Source organism: Mesoplodon densirostris, chromosome 4 (assembly GCF_025265405.1).
Source record: "Mesoplodon densirostris isolate mMesDen1 chromosome 4, mMesDen1 primary haplotype, whole genome shotgun sequence".
In the NCBI taxonomy this organism is placed as follows: Eukaryota; Metazoa; Chordata; class Mammalia; order Artiodactyla; family Ziphiidae; genus Mesoplodon; species Mesoplodon densirostris.
This window is the reverse complement of record NC_082664.1, coordinates 141605809-141620864: the sequence shown is the minus strand read 5'-3', so window position 1 is coordinate 141620864 and position 15056 is coordinate 141605809. Positions and strand designations below refer to the sequence as shown.

The window sequence follows — 15056 nt, the reverse complement described above, 5'->3', positions numbered from 1 at the left end:
TACAGCACACTGGAAACACAGAATGATTTATAAGCCTAAGCCATTTATTAGTGCTTGCAGTTTACCAGCCCTTGTGATAAAGATAGCCACAAATGGAAAGGGAAAAATCTTCAAAAAATATGAAGTAAAAAGCAAAATGCTAGGTGAAAGAGGTCTGTAATAATATCCCATGGTACAGAGTAGAGAAGGGGCTACACTGAGGAAATGAATTTAACTCGCAGTTCATTAAAAATTAAGACATTTATGGGCTGAAGCTAATACTCTCCCATATCCCTATGGAGTGAAAAAAAGGAAATCACAAGTTAAGGGTTTCCTAGGAGGCGTTAGTAATTTGAGTCTGGCAGCCACATTTCTGTTGCCAAGAGCTAGCTGATGTGGTAATTTCTCTACATTGGTGGAAATTATTACATTTTCCCTAACAGAATGTACAAGGCATCATGGAAAAATAATGACATAACACTATATTTGTTTTTAAATATGGTTGGCTCTTTCTTCATTTCCTTGTTTGAAAATAGTTGGTAACTTCCTCATCAAAGTAACCTTTTTTCATATTTGGAATGAATATATTACTTCTATCCCCTTCAGTCCACAAACATGATCCTGAAGAAACAAATATGAGGGCTATAATGGGATTTACAAACTCCCTGTAGAGGGAAGGGTTCTCCTTCTTTTCTAGGTAGGGGCTAGGAAAGAACACTGCCTACACAAAAGACCTGTACTTAGAAAGTAAATGCATACTTTGATCCTACTTCCATCTTCATTTTAATGGATCTTATAAAAATACCTAATACTCAGCCTAACAAAGCAAACACTCTTAAAGCTGATGTCACCATCTACTGAGTTGAAATGAATAACAATATAAAAAGAAAAACCACAAACCGGGCCTCTATGCAGCTGTACTGTATTTTCCTTCATGGCTTCCCTGACTGAATCAAATGACCTTTAAACAGGAAATAAGGCTACAGATACAATTCAACTGGAGAAGAAGAATTCGTAAATCATTGGAGATTTTCACTAAGGAAATCAAGAGAAGTTGGCTATATTTAGTATCAAACAAGAGAACTATTCTGCAATGAAATATAGTTGACTCTTGAACTGCACAGGTCCCCTTACATGGGAATTTTTTTCAATAGTAATTATTATAGTACTACTCAATCTGCAGTTAACTGTATATGCAGATGCAGAACTGAGGATCCAGAAAGCTGACTGTAAGTTATACGTGCATTTTCTATAGTGAGAAGGGTCAGTGCTCCTAACCCCCAAGTTGTTCAAGGTTCAACTGTGTATCTTATGCATATTAAGCACTCTGGGATAAAGTATGTTAGTAACACCAATTCATAAGCATGGTTTTACTTGGTTGGTTATTGCATTGAGTTCAATAATGCAGCCAGGTCGAGCAGTAGACTGTTGGCTCACAATATTAAACACTTCTCCAATAAGTTTCTGTAAAAAAAAAAAAAAAAAAAAAAAGTTAATGATCAACAACATATGAATCTACTGTCAATATGACACAGCATCTCGGACATTAAAGGCCCTTCTAAATATTCACTGACTAACAAATGGCAATTCATACATTCAAAGAAATATTTCAACTTTCTTTACTCATTCTCATTTTAAAAATTAACTAAGGAAAAAAATCTATAGTGTTTACGTAAACAGTATATAACTTCAAGGCATCTAGTTCTTTGAACATGTCTTCATTTAGCAACCTTAATGCTCCATGAGAGATCTGGCTGAGGATGTAGCCCTATGCCTATGTGTACGGTTTGCAGATATGCAATGCCATATAAAAGTACAACCCTGCCAGATCGAAGATAAGGGTAAAGGTTGAGAAGTGGGACTCTGTGTCTTGGGATGGGGATGTGTAAACTAAGAGGAAGCCTAACTTTGAATCCCAAAACGCCAAAACCTTTCTGCTGAAAAAAGCAGTTTTCCTTCTCCCTCCTTCCAAGCATCATTCTCTAGCATAAAAACTGAGATGCCGGGCTTCCCTGGTGGCGCAGTGGTTGAGAGTCCACCTGCCGATGCAGGGGACATGGGTTCGTGCCCTGGTCCGGGAAAATCCCACATGCCACAGAACGGCTGGATCCGTGAGCCATGGCCGCTGAGCCTGCGCGTCCGGAGCCTGTGCTCCGCAACGGGAGAGGCCACAACAGTGAGAGGCCTGCGTACCACAAAAAAAAAAAAAAAAAAACTGAGATGCCCATTCTCCTCAGCACCACCTCCACTATTTACTACCTTCAGGCCACTAAGAGGAATAAGATCCCAGCTTAGCCTAGGAGACTAAGTACAAGGTTGGCTATGGGAAAGCAGCATATACACCGGAGTTGTAGGATCTTTCCAATTTGTATCAGCAGAATTCCAGAGTGCATGAATGGGAACAGATTATAGGGTTATTAGACAAAGGAGGACAAAATATGTGCTTGGGTAGGGCTGAATTTATTGTTATGCGTATATTCACCCAAGATTCAGGATTTAAAATGTTAGCTCAGACATCTGGAAGTGGTGCCAACAGTCTGCTGGGTTTGTCCACTTGAAATCTGGACTCAACTGTGGCCTACAGTTGGTGAGATTAAAACACCGGAATTTCTCTAACACACCATGAATCTTAGCTACTTAAAGTGTGGTCACTAGACCAGTAGCAACAGCTTTTCATAAATGCAGACTCCCAGACCCCAAAGCTAATACATCTGCATTTTAACAAGCTCTCCAGATGATTCATGTGCATCCTGAAGTTTAAGAAGTACTGCTGCAGATCAATGGTTCTCAGACTTGGGTGCACACTGAACAACCTGGGGAGCTTTAATGATCACTGATGTTTAGATCCCACTTTCATACGTTGACGTACTGGTCTGGGGTACAATCTGATCATCAGGCATTTTACAAGCTCCTCAGCTGCTTCCAACATATAGCCAAGGCCGAGATCTCCTCACAGGAATACCTATTCCAGCTAAGGATGTGCCTTCCCTGCCCACAATTATTCTGCCAGCACTATAACCAATGGAGATACCGAATGCCTTATTCAACACTACAGGATCCCGCTCAACTTCACCCTCAATTTTAAGGGGGCACCAAAAGCTCAATAATCAAGATAAATAATATCTTAATGCAATATTTTTTTATTTTTTTGCGGTATGCGGGCCTCACTGTTGCGGCCTCTCCCGTTGCGGAGCACAGGTTCCGGATGCGCAGGCTCAGCGGCCATGGCTCATGGGCCTAGCCGCTCCGCAGCACGTGGGATCTTCCCAGACCGGGGCACGAACCTGTGTCCCCTGCATCAGCAGGTGGACTCTCAACCACTGTGCCACCAGGGAAGCTCAATGCAATATTTTTTTTTTTTTTTTTTTTTTTTGCGGTATGCGGGACTCTCACTGTTGTGGCCTCTTCCATTGCGGAGCACAGGCTCTGGACACGCAGGCTCAGCGGCCATGGCTCACGGGCCCAGCTGCTCCACGGCATATGGGATCCTCCCGGACCGGGGCACGAACCCATATCCCCTGCACCGGCAGGCGGACTCTCAACCACTGCGCCACCAGGGAGGCCCAATGCAATATTTTTTTTTTTTTTTTTTTTTTTTTTTGCGGTACACGGGCCCCTCACTGTTGTGGCCTCTCCCGTTGCGGAGCACAGGCTCCGGACACGCAGGCTCAGTGGCCATAGCTCACAGGCCTAGCCGCTCCGCAGCATGTGGGATCTTCCCGGACGGGGACACGAACCCGTGTCCCCTGCATCGGCAGGCGGACTCAACCCCTGCGCCACCAGGGAAGCCCCCCAATGCAATATTTTTAAATAAAAATTAATGTAAAAAATCATAATGAATAAAATAGCAAAATCTTTTTTTTTTAACATTTGTTTACTTATTTGGCTGCGTTGGGTCTTAGTCGCAGTATACAGGCTCTTCATTGCTCACGCTAGCTTCTCTCTAGTTGCAGTAGGCGAGCTCCAGAGAGCACGGGCTCAGTAGTTGTGGCGCGTGGGCTTAGTTGCCCTGCAGCATGTGGGATCTTAGTTCCCCAACCAGGGGTTGAACCCGTGTTCCCTGCATTGGAAGGCAGATTCTTAACCACTACACCACCAGGGAAGTCCCGCAAAATGTTAAATACAGGATCCAGCAGTATCTTGATGAGCCATATTGGAGCATAAGGCAAAAGTAAAACTGCACAGACATGTTTTTATGCATTTTTAATGGTTATTTTTTTTCAGAACATTAAAGTGGTTGAAAAATATTTAAAAATTGAAAAGTAAGTGTATTAAAATTCACAATATTTTAAATTTAAGTTTATTTTTACCAAAAATAAGTTTAATTTTAATTTTACTTTTCTAGCTTTAAGAAAGTAAACACTTTTTTTCATCTACTTCGATTATCTTGTTTTCAATATAGACAACTTCTTAGTTTGACAGTCTCTTGACCAAGTGACAATCTTAGTTTGTTTTTTTTTATTAACATTTTTATTGGAGTATAATTGCTTTACAATGGTGTGTTAGTTTCTGCTGTATAACAAAGTGAATCAGCTATAAGTATACATATATCCCCATAGCTCCTCCCTCTTGCGTCTCCCTCCGACCCTCCCTATCCCAGCCCTCTAGGTGGTCACAAAGCAACAAGCTCATCTCCCTGTGCTATGCGGCTGCTTCCCACTAGCTATCTATTTTACGTTTGGTAGTGTATATATGTCCATGCCACTCTCTCACTTCGTCCCAGCTTACCATTCCCCCTCCCCATATCCTCAAGTCCATTCTCTAGTAGGTCTGTGTCTTTATTCCCATCTTACCCCTAGGTTCTTCATGACCTTTTCTTTTTTCTTAGATTCCATATATATGTGTTAGCATATGGTATTTGTTTCTCTCTTTCTGACTTACTTCACTCTTTATGACGGACTCTAGGCCCATCCACCTCACTACAAATAACTCAATATTGTTTCTTTTTATGTCTGAGTAATATTCCATTGTATATATGTGCCACATCTTCTTTATCCATTCATCTGTCAATGGACACTTAGGTTGCTTCCATGTCCTGGCTATTGTAAAGAGAGCTGCAATGAACATTCTGGTACATGACTTTTTTTTTCTTTTTTAAGATTTTGTAACAAGAGTGGCATTTATGTTTCTTAAAACTAACTTCTATAGTAGAGTATAATACAGAAAAAGAGACACTTTAACAAGAGAAATATGGAATGAATCATAAACCCACGTGATGACAAAGGAATGAAAATGCTTAAAGAAAACACAACTCCATCAAATACTACCATGCACTAAAATTAATCTGACAAACTATGTACACTTCTAGTAATTTTTTTCAAACTTAATGGTAAAAGATGTGAAACTGTGATTCAGTAGGAACAGATCAATCTCTGTTTTGCCTGGGTTTCAAACTTTCTGATGGCATCAACTATTCCACTATATTAGAAACAGCAAGCAGTCTTAAGTACTGCATCCATACATCATGGACTTTCTTGCAATAAAATGTTTTTGTGTTTTTAACTTATCGTAAACAAACTCACAATCAGGAGGGGGAAAAAAACAACACTTTTTCCAACTCCATGTTCTGAATGGGGTTTCAGGTAAAGAATCAATGTTTGGCAAAGAGAACAAGAATCTCTGTAAGCATTAAAGTATTGATGATATAGAAGCCCTTTGTATATATCCCAGTTTTTTATTACCAGCTTACTTTATTTTATTTATTTATTTATACTTTTTTTTTTTTTTTTTTTGCGGTACGCGGGCCTCTCACCGTTGTGGCCTCACCCGTTGTGGAGCACAGGCTCCGGACATGCAGGCTCAGCGGCCATGGCTCACGGACCCAGCCGCTCCGCAGCATGTGGGATCTTCCCGGACCGGGGCACGAACCCGTGTCCCCTGCATCGGCAGGCGGACTCTCAACCACTGCGCCACCAGGGAAGTCCCAGATTACTTTATTTTAGATGACCTACACTATGGCTCAGAAATGTTAACTTTTAACAGGACTCATGACCTAACTCACTAATTACTTCTATCTGCTTAGTCACTTGCACAATCCGTGTTTTCATCTTGGCTTCAACCAAGTCTTATTATTTTGTTGTTTTATTTTTACAGCAGTATTGAATGTCCTATAAGTACCTCTCCCAGTTCTATCTGGAAGCCTGTATTAGAGAACAAGCAACAACAAACTTACTGACTATATACCTCAGGCTTCTCCAATAATACTTAAACCCCTCAGCCAAAATGCCTTTTTATGGCAGGTCTGGCCTGGGGACATGGTGATGGACCTGTTCTTTAACAGCCCTGGCTATCAAAGCAAGGCCCGAAGGGACAACAGACAGAAGGAAAGTCAATTTAATTATTCTTACATCTGTCCACTCCCTCTTGGGTCATCAACACTCACGTTCTACAGGCACACTCAATAACCTAAGGTATCAAAGGGAGTTCCCATGAGAACGAGCCCAGCAGTTATCTACCTTACTTGCCTGTCACTGACTAGGCTCTCCAGGTAAGTATAAATGCAATAGAATTCTTAAGACACAAGAACTTCCTCTTTGACTCAGAAGAGTAAGGAAACATGTGCAACATAAGCGTGTAAAGCAATAAATTCTAATCAATGTTGCAAAAAGTGCTGTTACAGTAACACCAATCAGCTCAAGCTCACTTTCTAAAAACATTTTTTTAGGATAGGCTGGCTAACATTCAAAAATTGCCCATATACGTTCTTAGCTTACATTCTATTTAAACATTTCCAGAGCAAGTAGTAACTAGAACAGACAAAAAACAGACAATATATCTGGACCTAAACCTAAATGTGAAATTGGGTCCACAGGCACACTCTTAACCATTTTCCGAAAGAAACATGTTTAAACGGCTTTACAGTGCAGAGCTATGGCTTCCCAGAAGGGTTGCAAATCAATCTCCACAGGTGAGCTAGTTTCCGTTGAAGTAGCTCGGTTAGGGGACACTACAGTCAGTCTTGGGGGAGCTTCGTGGTAGAGGAACTCTTCCACACAGGAAGCTGATCAAATCTTCTTTATGAATAGCTCTTCTGAGCTTTTTAACCCAAGCCAACACATCCTTATTGCGTCGCTGATAGCCAATCTGAATTCCAATATCACAACTTCCCTGATGGGTATCCACGCTTTCTTTGTAGAGGCTGGTGACGGCGGTGGCTGCGTTTTGGAAGGGAAGCCAGACAGGAAGTCCTGGCTGCTGACACACTCGGTCTTTGTAGAGCTGGGCCACAGCGGTGGCCGAGTTCTGGGACAGGTGCCACAGCTTCTGCTGCTTGTGCTCGGGCTGCGCGGCGGCCGCCGCCTCCTCCTGCAGCTCGGGGGGGCAGCTGCTTGTCCAGCTCGTCCTCGGCCAGGCACTGCCGCTCCCACTTGAAGAACCAATGCTCGGGCGATGCTCCTGGATCTCGGCCTCGCCCTCCTCCTTCCGCTCCTCCATCCTCCGCGCCCTCCCGTGACCTCGCAGCCACCTCGGCCGCGTCCTCCTCAGGCGGGGCCCCGCAGGAGCGTGGTCGTCGAGAGGGCCGGCGGCGGGGCCCAGCGGCATTCGGCGGTTCCTCACAGTGGCCCAGGCCTTCTGCACCCCGACGGCCTGCGAGCCCCGCCCCGCCGCTCTGCGCTGCCCGGGACGACCCCCGCCGCAGTCCTCCCCACCCCCGGCCCCTGCAGAAGGTCGCTGCGGACAGGATGAACGCCGCTGCCTCTCGCCTTGCCGGCCTGAGCGCGTCTACCGCCCGCCATGGCGCCGCGGCCTCCCTATGGCCGCCACCGCCTCAGACCGCCGACCGCTCCCCGTAGCCCTGCCTGCGCCGCTGAGCCCACCCCAAAGACTACATGACTTTTTGAATTATGGTTTTCTCAGGGTATTTGCCCAGTAGTGGGATTGCTGGGTTGTATGGTAGTTCTTTAAATAGTTTTTATTTAACTTCAGCTTACTAAAACTTCTTTTTGCAGGGCAACATTGTGACTTATCTTTTTTTTTTAAGTTCTCAAGTCTACTTCTAAATATGGATAAGACATCACTAATCATTAAAGAAATGCAAATAAAAACTACAATGAGGTTATCACCTCACACCAGTTAGAATGGGCATCATCAAAAAGTCTACAAACAGTAAATGCTGGAGAGGGCGTGGAGAAGAGGGAACCCTCTTGCACTGTTGGTGGGAATGTAAATTGATACAGCCACTATGGAGAACAGTATGGAGGTTCCTTAAAAAACTAAAAATAGAACTACCATACGACCCAGCAATCCCACTACTGGGAATATACCCTGAGAAAACCAAAATTCAAAAAGAGTCATGTTCCACAATGGTCATTGCAACTCTATTTGCAATAGCCAGGACATGGAAGCAACCTAAGTGTCCATCAACAGATGAATGGATAAAGAAGATGTGGCACATATATACAATGGAATATTACTCGGCCATAAAAGGAAACGAAATTGAGTTATTTGTAGTGAGTGGATGGATCTAGAGTCTGTCATACCGAGTGAAGTCAGTCAGAAAGAGAAAAACAAATACCATATGCTAATACAAGGATATGGAATCTAAAAAAAAAAGTGGTTCTAATGAACCTAGGGACAAGACAGGAATAAAGACACAGACTTAGAGAGTAGATTTGAGGACATGGCTAGGTGGAATGGTAAGCTGGGACAAAGCGATAGAGTGGCATGTACATGTATACACTACCAAATGTAAAATAGATAGCTAGTGGGAAGAAGCCACATAGCACAGGGAGATCAGCTCGGGGCTTTGTGTCCACCTAGAGGGGTGGGATAGGGAGGATGGCAGGGAGACGCAAGAGGGAAGAGACATGGGGATATATGTATATGTATAGCTGATTCACTTTGTTATAAAGCAGAAACTAACACCATTGTAAAGCAATTATACTCCAATAAAGATGTTAAAAAAATAATAATGTAAAATATTCACTGCATGTTGAAATTCTATTTTGGATATATTGGATTAATGAAAATATGCTATATAATTAATATCAGCAGTTTCTTTCCACTTTTAAATGGTTGCTAGAAAACTTTTAAGTTACATGTATGGCTCACATTATATTTCTATTGTACACTGCTGTTCTAGAAGCATCAAGATAAAGAGAGAGAGAGGGAGGGGTTACTATTAAAAGAATAAGAGTATTATAGGTATAAGACCTCTTATCAAAACACTGGAGGACAGAAATAACAGTCTCTAAATTTCTGAGGGCAAAAGAAAGATCTTAAATCTAGAATTTAATATCCAGCCAAACTTATCAATTAAATGTGAAGGGAAAGGGACTTCCCTCATGGTCCAGCAGTTAAGACTCTGCGCTCCCAATGCAGGGAGCCCAGGTTCGATCCCTGCTCAGGAAACTAGATCCCACATGCCACAACTAAGAGCCTGTATGCCACAAATAAGACCCGGGGCAGCCAAATAAATAAATATTAAAAAAAATAAATATATGGGCCTCCCTGGTGGCGCAGTGGTTAAGAGTCCGCCTGCCGATGCAGGGGATACGGGTTCGTGCCCCGGTCTGGGAGGATCCCATATGCCACGGAGCGGCTGGGCCCGTGAGCCATGGCCGCTGGGCCTGCGCATCCGGAGCCTGTGCTCCGCAACGGGAGAGGCCACAACAGTGAGAGGCCCGCATACCGCAAAAAAATAAAAATAAAAAATAAAAAAAAATAAATATGAAGGTAAAATAAACACTTTTCCAGCCATGTTGGATTCAGAATGATTTCAGAATCCTTATCTACCAGGCAACCTTTCTTTTTAAAAAATTTACAATATTTGAGGATGTAATCTATTGACAGTACAGGAGAGAGAAAAGCAGCTCATGGTGCAGGAAACAGTGGTGGAATTCCAGGTGTGAAACGGAGAGGATGACACGTCTGCAGCATCCCAAAAAACACAGCTCAAATTAAAACACCAGATCAAAAGACCCTAAAAGGAATTCCTCCAAGAAGAGAAAAAGGAAGATTTAACAGGCAGGACAATTAAGAAGCTGGGAGCTCTTAGCCCAGTGCAGAAGAAGACTTAGGTTTTTTTTTTCCCTCTCAACAAGAAAAAAGAAGCCCAAGAAATTAGAAATGCCAAGAAAACAACTGAAAAATTAGAGAAAAAAGTTTTGATTCAAATACAAGATGAGCAAAACTGTGGCCTGATCACTTGATGGAATATAAGAAAGGTCATTTGAATTTAACCCTTTGGACTTTCTCCCTTGAGAGAATCTGTGACAAATCAGTGACAAATAGTTGAAATGATCAAATTTACATAATTATAATTAGATGGTTACTAGTTTCAATTTTCATAATCAAACCATAAGACCTAATTTTAGTTATAGAATAGAACGTGCATGTCATAAAAGACATTGTAAAGGTAACGCTCCAGCTGGCAGAAGTCAAGTTGAGAGTAGGAGGAGGGAAGGGTGAGTGCAGGGGTGCAACTTTCTTCATTTTACTTTGGGATGATACAAGAGATACTGTGTAAAGAAGACGGAACGAAAATACAGGATTATGTATACATCACTTAAAAGTATAAAGGCAGCTAATAGAAAAACCATACACACTAATACAACTAGCAAAACTCAGTGGAGAGAGAGAGACAAGTGGAATGCAAGCTGAATTCCCTGTCTATCAAAGAAGATGGAAATGACTTGATTTCTACTGCTGGTAAATTAGGAAACTGAAATCTAAGCATATCATTTAGAATTGTGGTGGTAACTTATCAAAAGAATTAAAAACAAAAGGTTTAAAGGGGTTTCCAATAAAGTGTGGGACTTGGGTAGGGGAGGTGATACAGAATTTTTATTTAATAACAGTACAGTATATGCTGTTTGAATTTTGAAACTGTACACATGTTTAAAAATGTTTTTGAAAATACATTTATAAAAAATTGATGTTAATAGGTATAAAGAAAGCCTCAATTAAAGAGTAATTCTTCCCTAAAAGAAAGAAAGAAAATAAGAACAGTTTCAAATCAAGAATGTAAGCTCCACCTGCTATATAAAATAAATAAATAAATAAAAGAAAAAAAGAAAAGAAAAAAAAAAAAAGAATCTAAGCTCCTAGGACTTCTCTGGCAGTCCAGTGGTTAAGACTCCACGCTTCCACCACAGGGGGGACGGGTTCGATCCCTGGTCCAGGAACTAAGATACCACATGCTGCATGGCTCGGCCAAAAAAAAAAAAACCAGAACCTAAGCTCCTATCTCAAGAAACCTAGTAAACGAAAACCAAAATAAATCAAGCGTAAGGAAGAAAATAATAAAGATAGGGCAGATACTAATGAAAATTAATACCAAAGAGTTCAATGAAACAAATAGCTGGTTCTTTAAAAACATCAATAAATTAACAAACTTCCAGCTGAAAAGAAAAAAAGAGGGAAGATGCTAATAACCATATCGTTAGCATGTGCCCCTGATGTAACACAAGAAGCGTACTTCACACACCTGAGGTATTTTTCCCCAAAACTCATAACTCCAGTCTAACCATGAGAAAAATAGCAGACAAACCCAAGTCGAGGGAAAATACAATAAAATATCTCACTGGTACTACTCAAAATTGTCAAGGTCATGAGAAAAAGCTGATGAAGATGAAGAAAACTTAGAAACTGTCCCAGATCAGAGAAGACTTAGGAGACATGACAATTAAATGTAATATGGTTTTGTGGATGAAGTCCTGGAACATTAGTGGAAAAGGACATTTGTGGGAAAAAATCAGCTAAGTCTTAATAAAGTCTGGGGTTTAATTAATCATATCACACCAATAACAGTTTCTTAGTTGTGACAAATGTATTCTGGTAACATAAGATGTTAACAATAGGGGTATATGGGAACTCTGCACTATATCTCCAACTTTTCTGTAAACCTAAAACTATACTAAAATTAAAGATTTGTTTGAAAAATTAAGTCTCTGAATTAATTACTGTTTTCAGAGTACAAAGAGAAAGAGAAAGATAGGCTCATTAACAGAGGCTGACGGTTTAATGTTAATAAAGATCAGGATAATAAAGAACTCCTAATTCCTACTTTGTCTCTGGTCTTCTATTTCAAGAATTTAGCTTGCAAAAGTAGAAAGGACCAAAAATTTTCTACAATGAATAAGTATTACTTTTTAACTTTAAAAAAAAAAATGAAAATGGAGGATTTAAGAAAAAAGTACAGGGCTTCCCTGGTGGCGCAGTGGTTGAGAGTCCGCCTGCTGATGCAGGGGACATGGGTTCATGCCCCGGTCCGGGAAGATCCCACATGCTGCGGAGCGGCTGGGCCCGTGAGCCATGGTCGCTGAGCCTGCGCATCCGGAGCCTGTGCTCCGCAACGTGAGAGGCCCGCGTACCGCAAAAAAAAAAAAAAAAAAAAGAAAAGAAAAGAAATAAAGAAAAAAAGTACATTGGTAAGTACATTGGAGCAGAAGACCAAGATAAATTTTAAAATTCCAAGAATGTATCCAACTGCTCTAAATGAATTTATACTTTCCTGGAAAAAATAATGCCCAGGTTATTGAGAAATTTTGCCAATGAGAACAATGAACCACAGAGGATGTTCTCTCTGAGAAATCATAGGGATTGCCACAGCCAAAAGACTAAAAACAGGCAAAGGTTCCAATTTTCAAAAAGGAAAATAACATACTTCTGTAAGTCAGAATAAAGAGCCTGACGTCTATCTAGTACAACGCTTTAGTCATCAAGAGACATTAGGATACACACATTCAACCTACTATACATTAAAACAATCATCTCCTACAAATCTGACTTCCTTTTTTGACTGAAAAAGATTTGGCAGACAGGGTGTATTTTACTTCAGTGAAGTACACCACAAGCTGCCTCATGCAAATCCTTGGGATAAGCTGGAGAAATATTCTAGACAATAAAAATGGAGAAAGATTTCAAATGTATACTGCTAGGTTCTTTCTTCAGTCCAGTACTGTTTAACATTTCTGTAATTGACTTAGATGAAGATGTAGAACAGCACTCATCAAATAGGCCAGTGATGTAAGTCATAAAGCAGTAACACTGGATTCAATAATTCTGGATTCAAAAGGATACTGAAAGGATGTACTGTTGAGCTGAGCCTAGCAAGGTGAAATGTAATAGGGAAATAAGTCTATATTTGGGTCCCAAATTCAAATGCACAAATACAGAATGGCTTACTAGCAAAAAAAAAAAAAAAAAAAAAAAAGGCTCCGTGATATTTAATTGAAAGTCAGCTCAATATGAATTACATACAAAGAATGTGGCGTGCCTGCCCAAACATAATAGTATCTACTGAGAGACGCCACAATACTGCTATATTCTAGTGATCCTACAATGCCAGGTGTATAAACAAACTGAAAGCTGCTCAGAAAGTAACCAGGGTCAAATATAAAACAGTTAGATAAATTTATAGGCAGAGGAGCAGCAGGTTTGGCCTGAGGAAAAAAATTGGGGGGTTCCAACATAGGTGTCTGAAGTGCTCTCACATGTAAGAAATCTTAGACTTATTCTAAATGGAACTAAAGCTAACAAGTAGAATTTAAGGATTACAAGTTTAATTTCAATATAATAGTGATGGTAATTCAAAGACAGAATCAGCTGTGTTTAGAGTTGAGCTTCCCTCCTTGGAGGCCAGATGACAAATTGGCAGGAATGTGGTAGAGACAAAGTATCAGATGGCTGGTTAGACTAGGGGACCTTTAAATCTTCCAACTCTATAATTTTAAAGATGTTACTTTTCTAGACTTTCTCTATGCCGAACTTGTGGCTTCAGTCCAATTACCACTGTTTCTGGAACAAGCCTTATTTATACACGTACTTTCCTGTATCCACTCAGGCTATTCTATCACTCAGCAAAGACCAAGGATTTGTCTTTCTGAATCTATCAAAAATGAACTCAAGGGGCTTCCCTGGTGGCACAGTAGTTGAGAGTCCACCTGCCGATGCAGGGGACACGGGTTCGTGCCCCGGTCCGGGAGGATCCCACATGCCGTGGAGTGGCTGGGCCCATGAGCCATGGTCACTGAGCCTGCACGTCCAGAGCCTGTGCTCCACAATGGGAGAGGCCACAACAGTGAGAGGCCCACGTAACACACACACACACACACACACACACAAAAGAACTCAAATACTGTCCTTAATAAAAACTTCTATGCCTACCCTACTCTGATCCCTCTTGCCCCTGAATTATGAAATAGTGTTTGGCAGTTAATTACATACCAACTTCAGACACCTCTGCTTCTGTCTTAAACTGTTATTTAACCTTTTATAATAACTTCTCTCCTCTGCTAAATTTAAATCCCCTTAAAGGCAGACACTGTATTCCCTACACATCTAGGGGTACATGGCAGACATTCAAAAACAGTCTTTGAGGGATTTCCCTGGTGGCGCAGTGGTTAAGAATCCGCCTGCCAATGCAGGGGACACAGGTTTGAGCCGTAGTCCGGGAAGATCCCACATGCCACGGAGCAACTAAGCCCGTGCGCCACAACTACTGAGCCTGCGCTCTAGAGCCCACAAGCCACAACTACTGAAGCCTGTGCGCCTAGAGCCCATGCTCCGCGACAAGAGAAGCCACTGCAATGAGAAGCCTGTGCACCGCAACGAAGAGTAGACCCCGCTCGCCACAACTAGAGAAAGTCCATGAGCAGCAATGAAGACCCAATGCAGCCATAAGTAAGTAAATAAATAAATAAATAAAAATTAAAATTAAACAAAACAAAAACAGTCTTTGATTTTCAATATTGGAAACATTTTTATTAGAACAGTTATTTTATTAAAAGGCACGTTTTTATAGGTAAATGGAAAATTCACCATTCAAATCTGAGTACTGACTAATATGCATGACTTCCAGTTCAAATAGAGAACTACCAGAATGAGGCAATGCCACCCACTGATAACATATTCTAACCAGAGGACTTTTAAAATAGTGAATCAAGCTCAGAAAAGTTCAAATTTTCCAACCTAAACATAGAGGTTGGTAAAGCTGCCTTAAAACCTTTCTTGAGCAAAAAAAGATTAACAGAACCAAAATAAAGAGTGAAAAATATCAAGAAAAATATCACATTTTAGAAAAAAAATCATATTTATTTCTTTAAATATAAAACGTATTGATGTGTGATGTGATA

At 41.1% G+C, this 15056-nt stretch overlaps 1 protein-coding gene and 1 pseudogene across 3 annotated transcripts in view; both read right to left on the bottom strand.

Annotated features, from left to right (window-relative positions):
* Positions 1-15056, bottom strand: part of DMXL2 (Dmx like 2) — a 163264-nt gene that overhangs the window by 75395 nt on the left and 72813 nt on the right. For all 3 annotated transcript variants that reach the window (XM_060097340.1, XM_060097341.1, XM_060097342.1), the window contains one exon: positions 1354-1443. In XM_060097340.1, the coding sequence (XP_059953323.1) occupies positions 1354-1443 (90 nt within the window). The remainder of the gene's footprint in view (positions 1-1353; positions 1444-15056) is intronic.
* Positions 6825-7467, bottom strand: LOC132487577 (HUWE1-associated protein modifying stress responses 1-like; annotated as a pseudogene).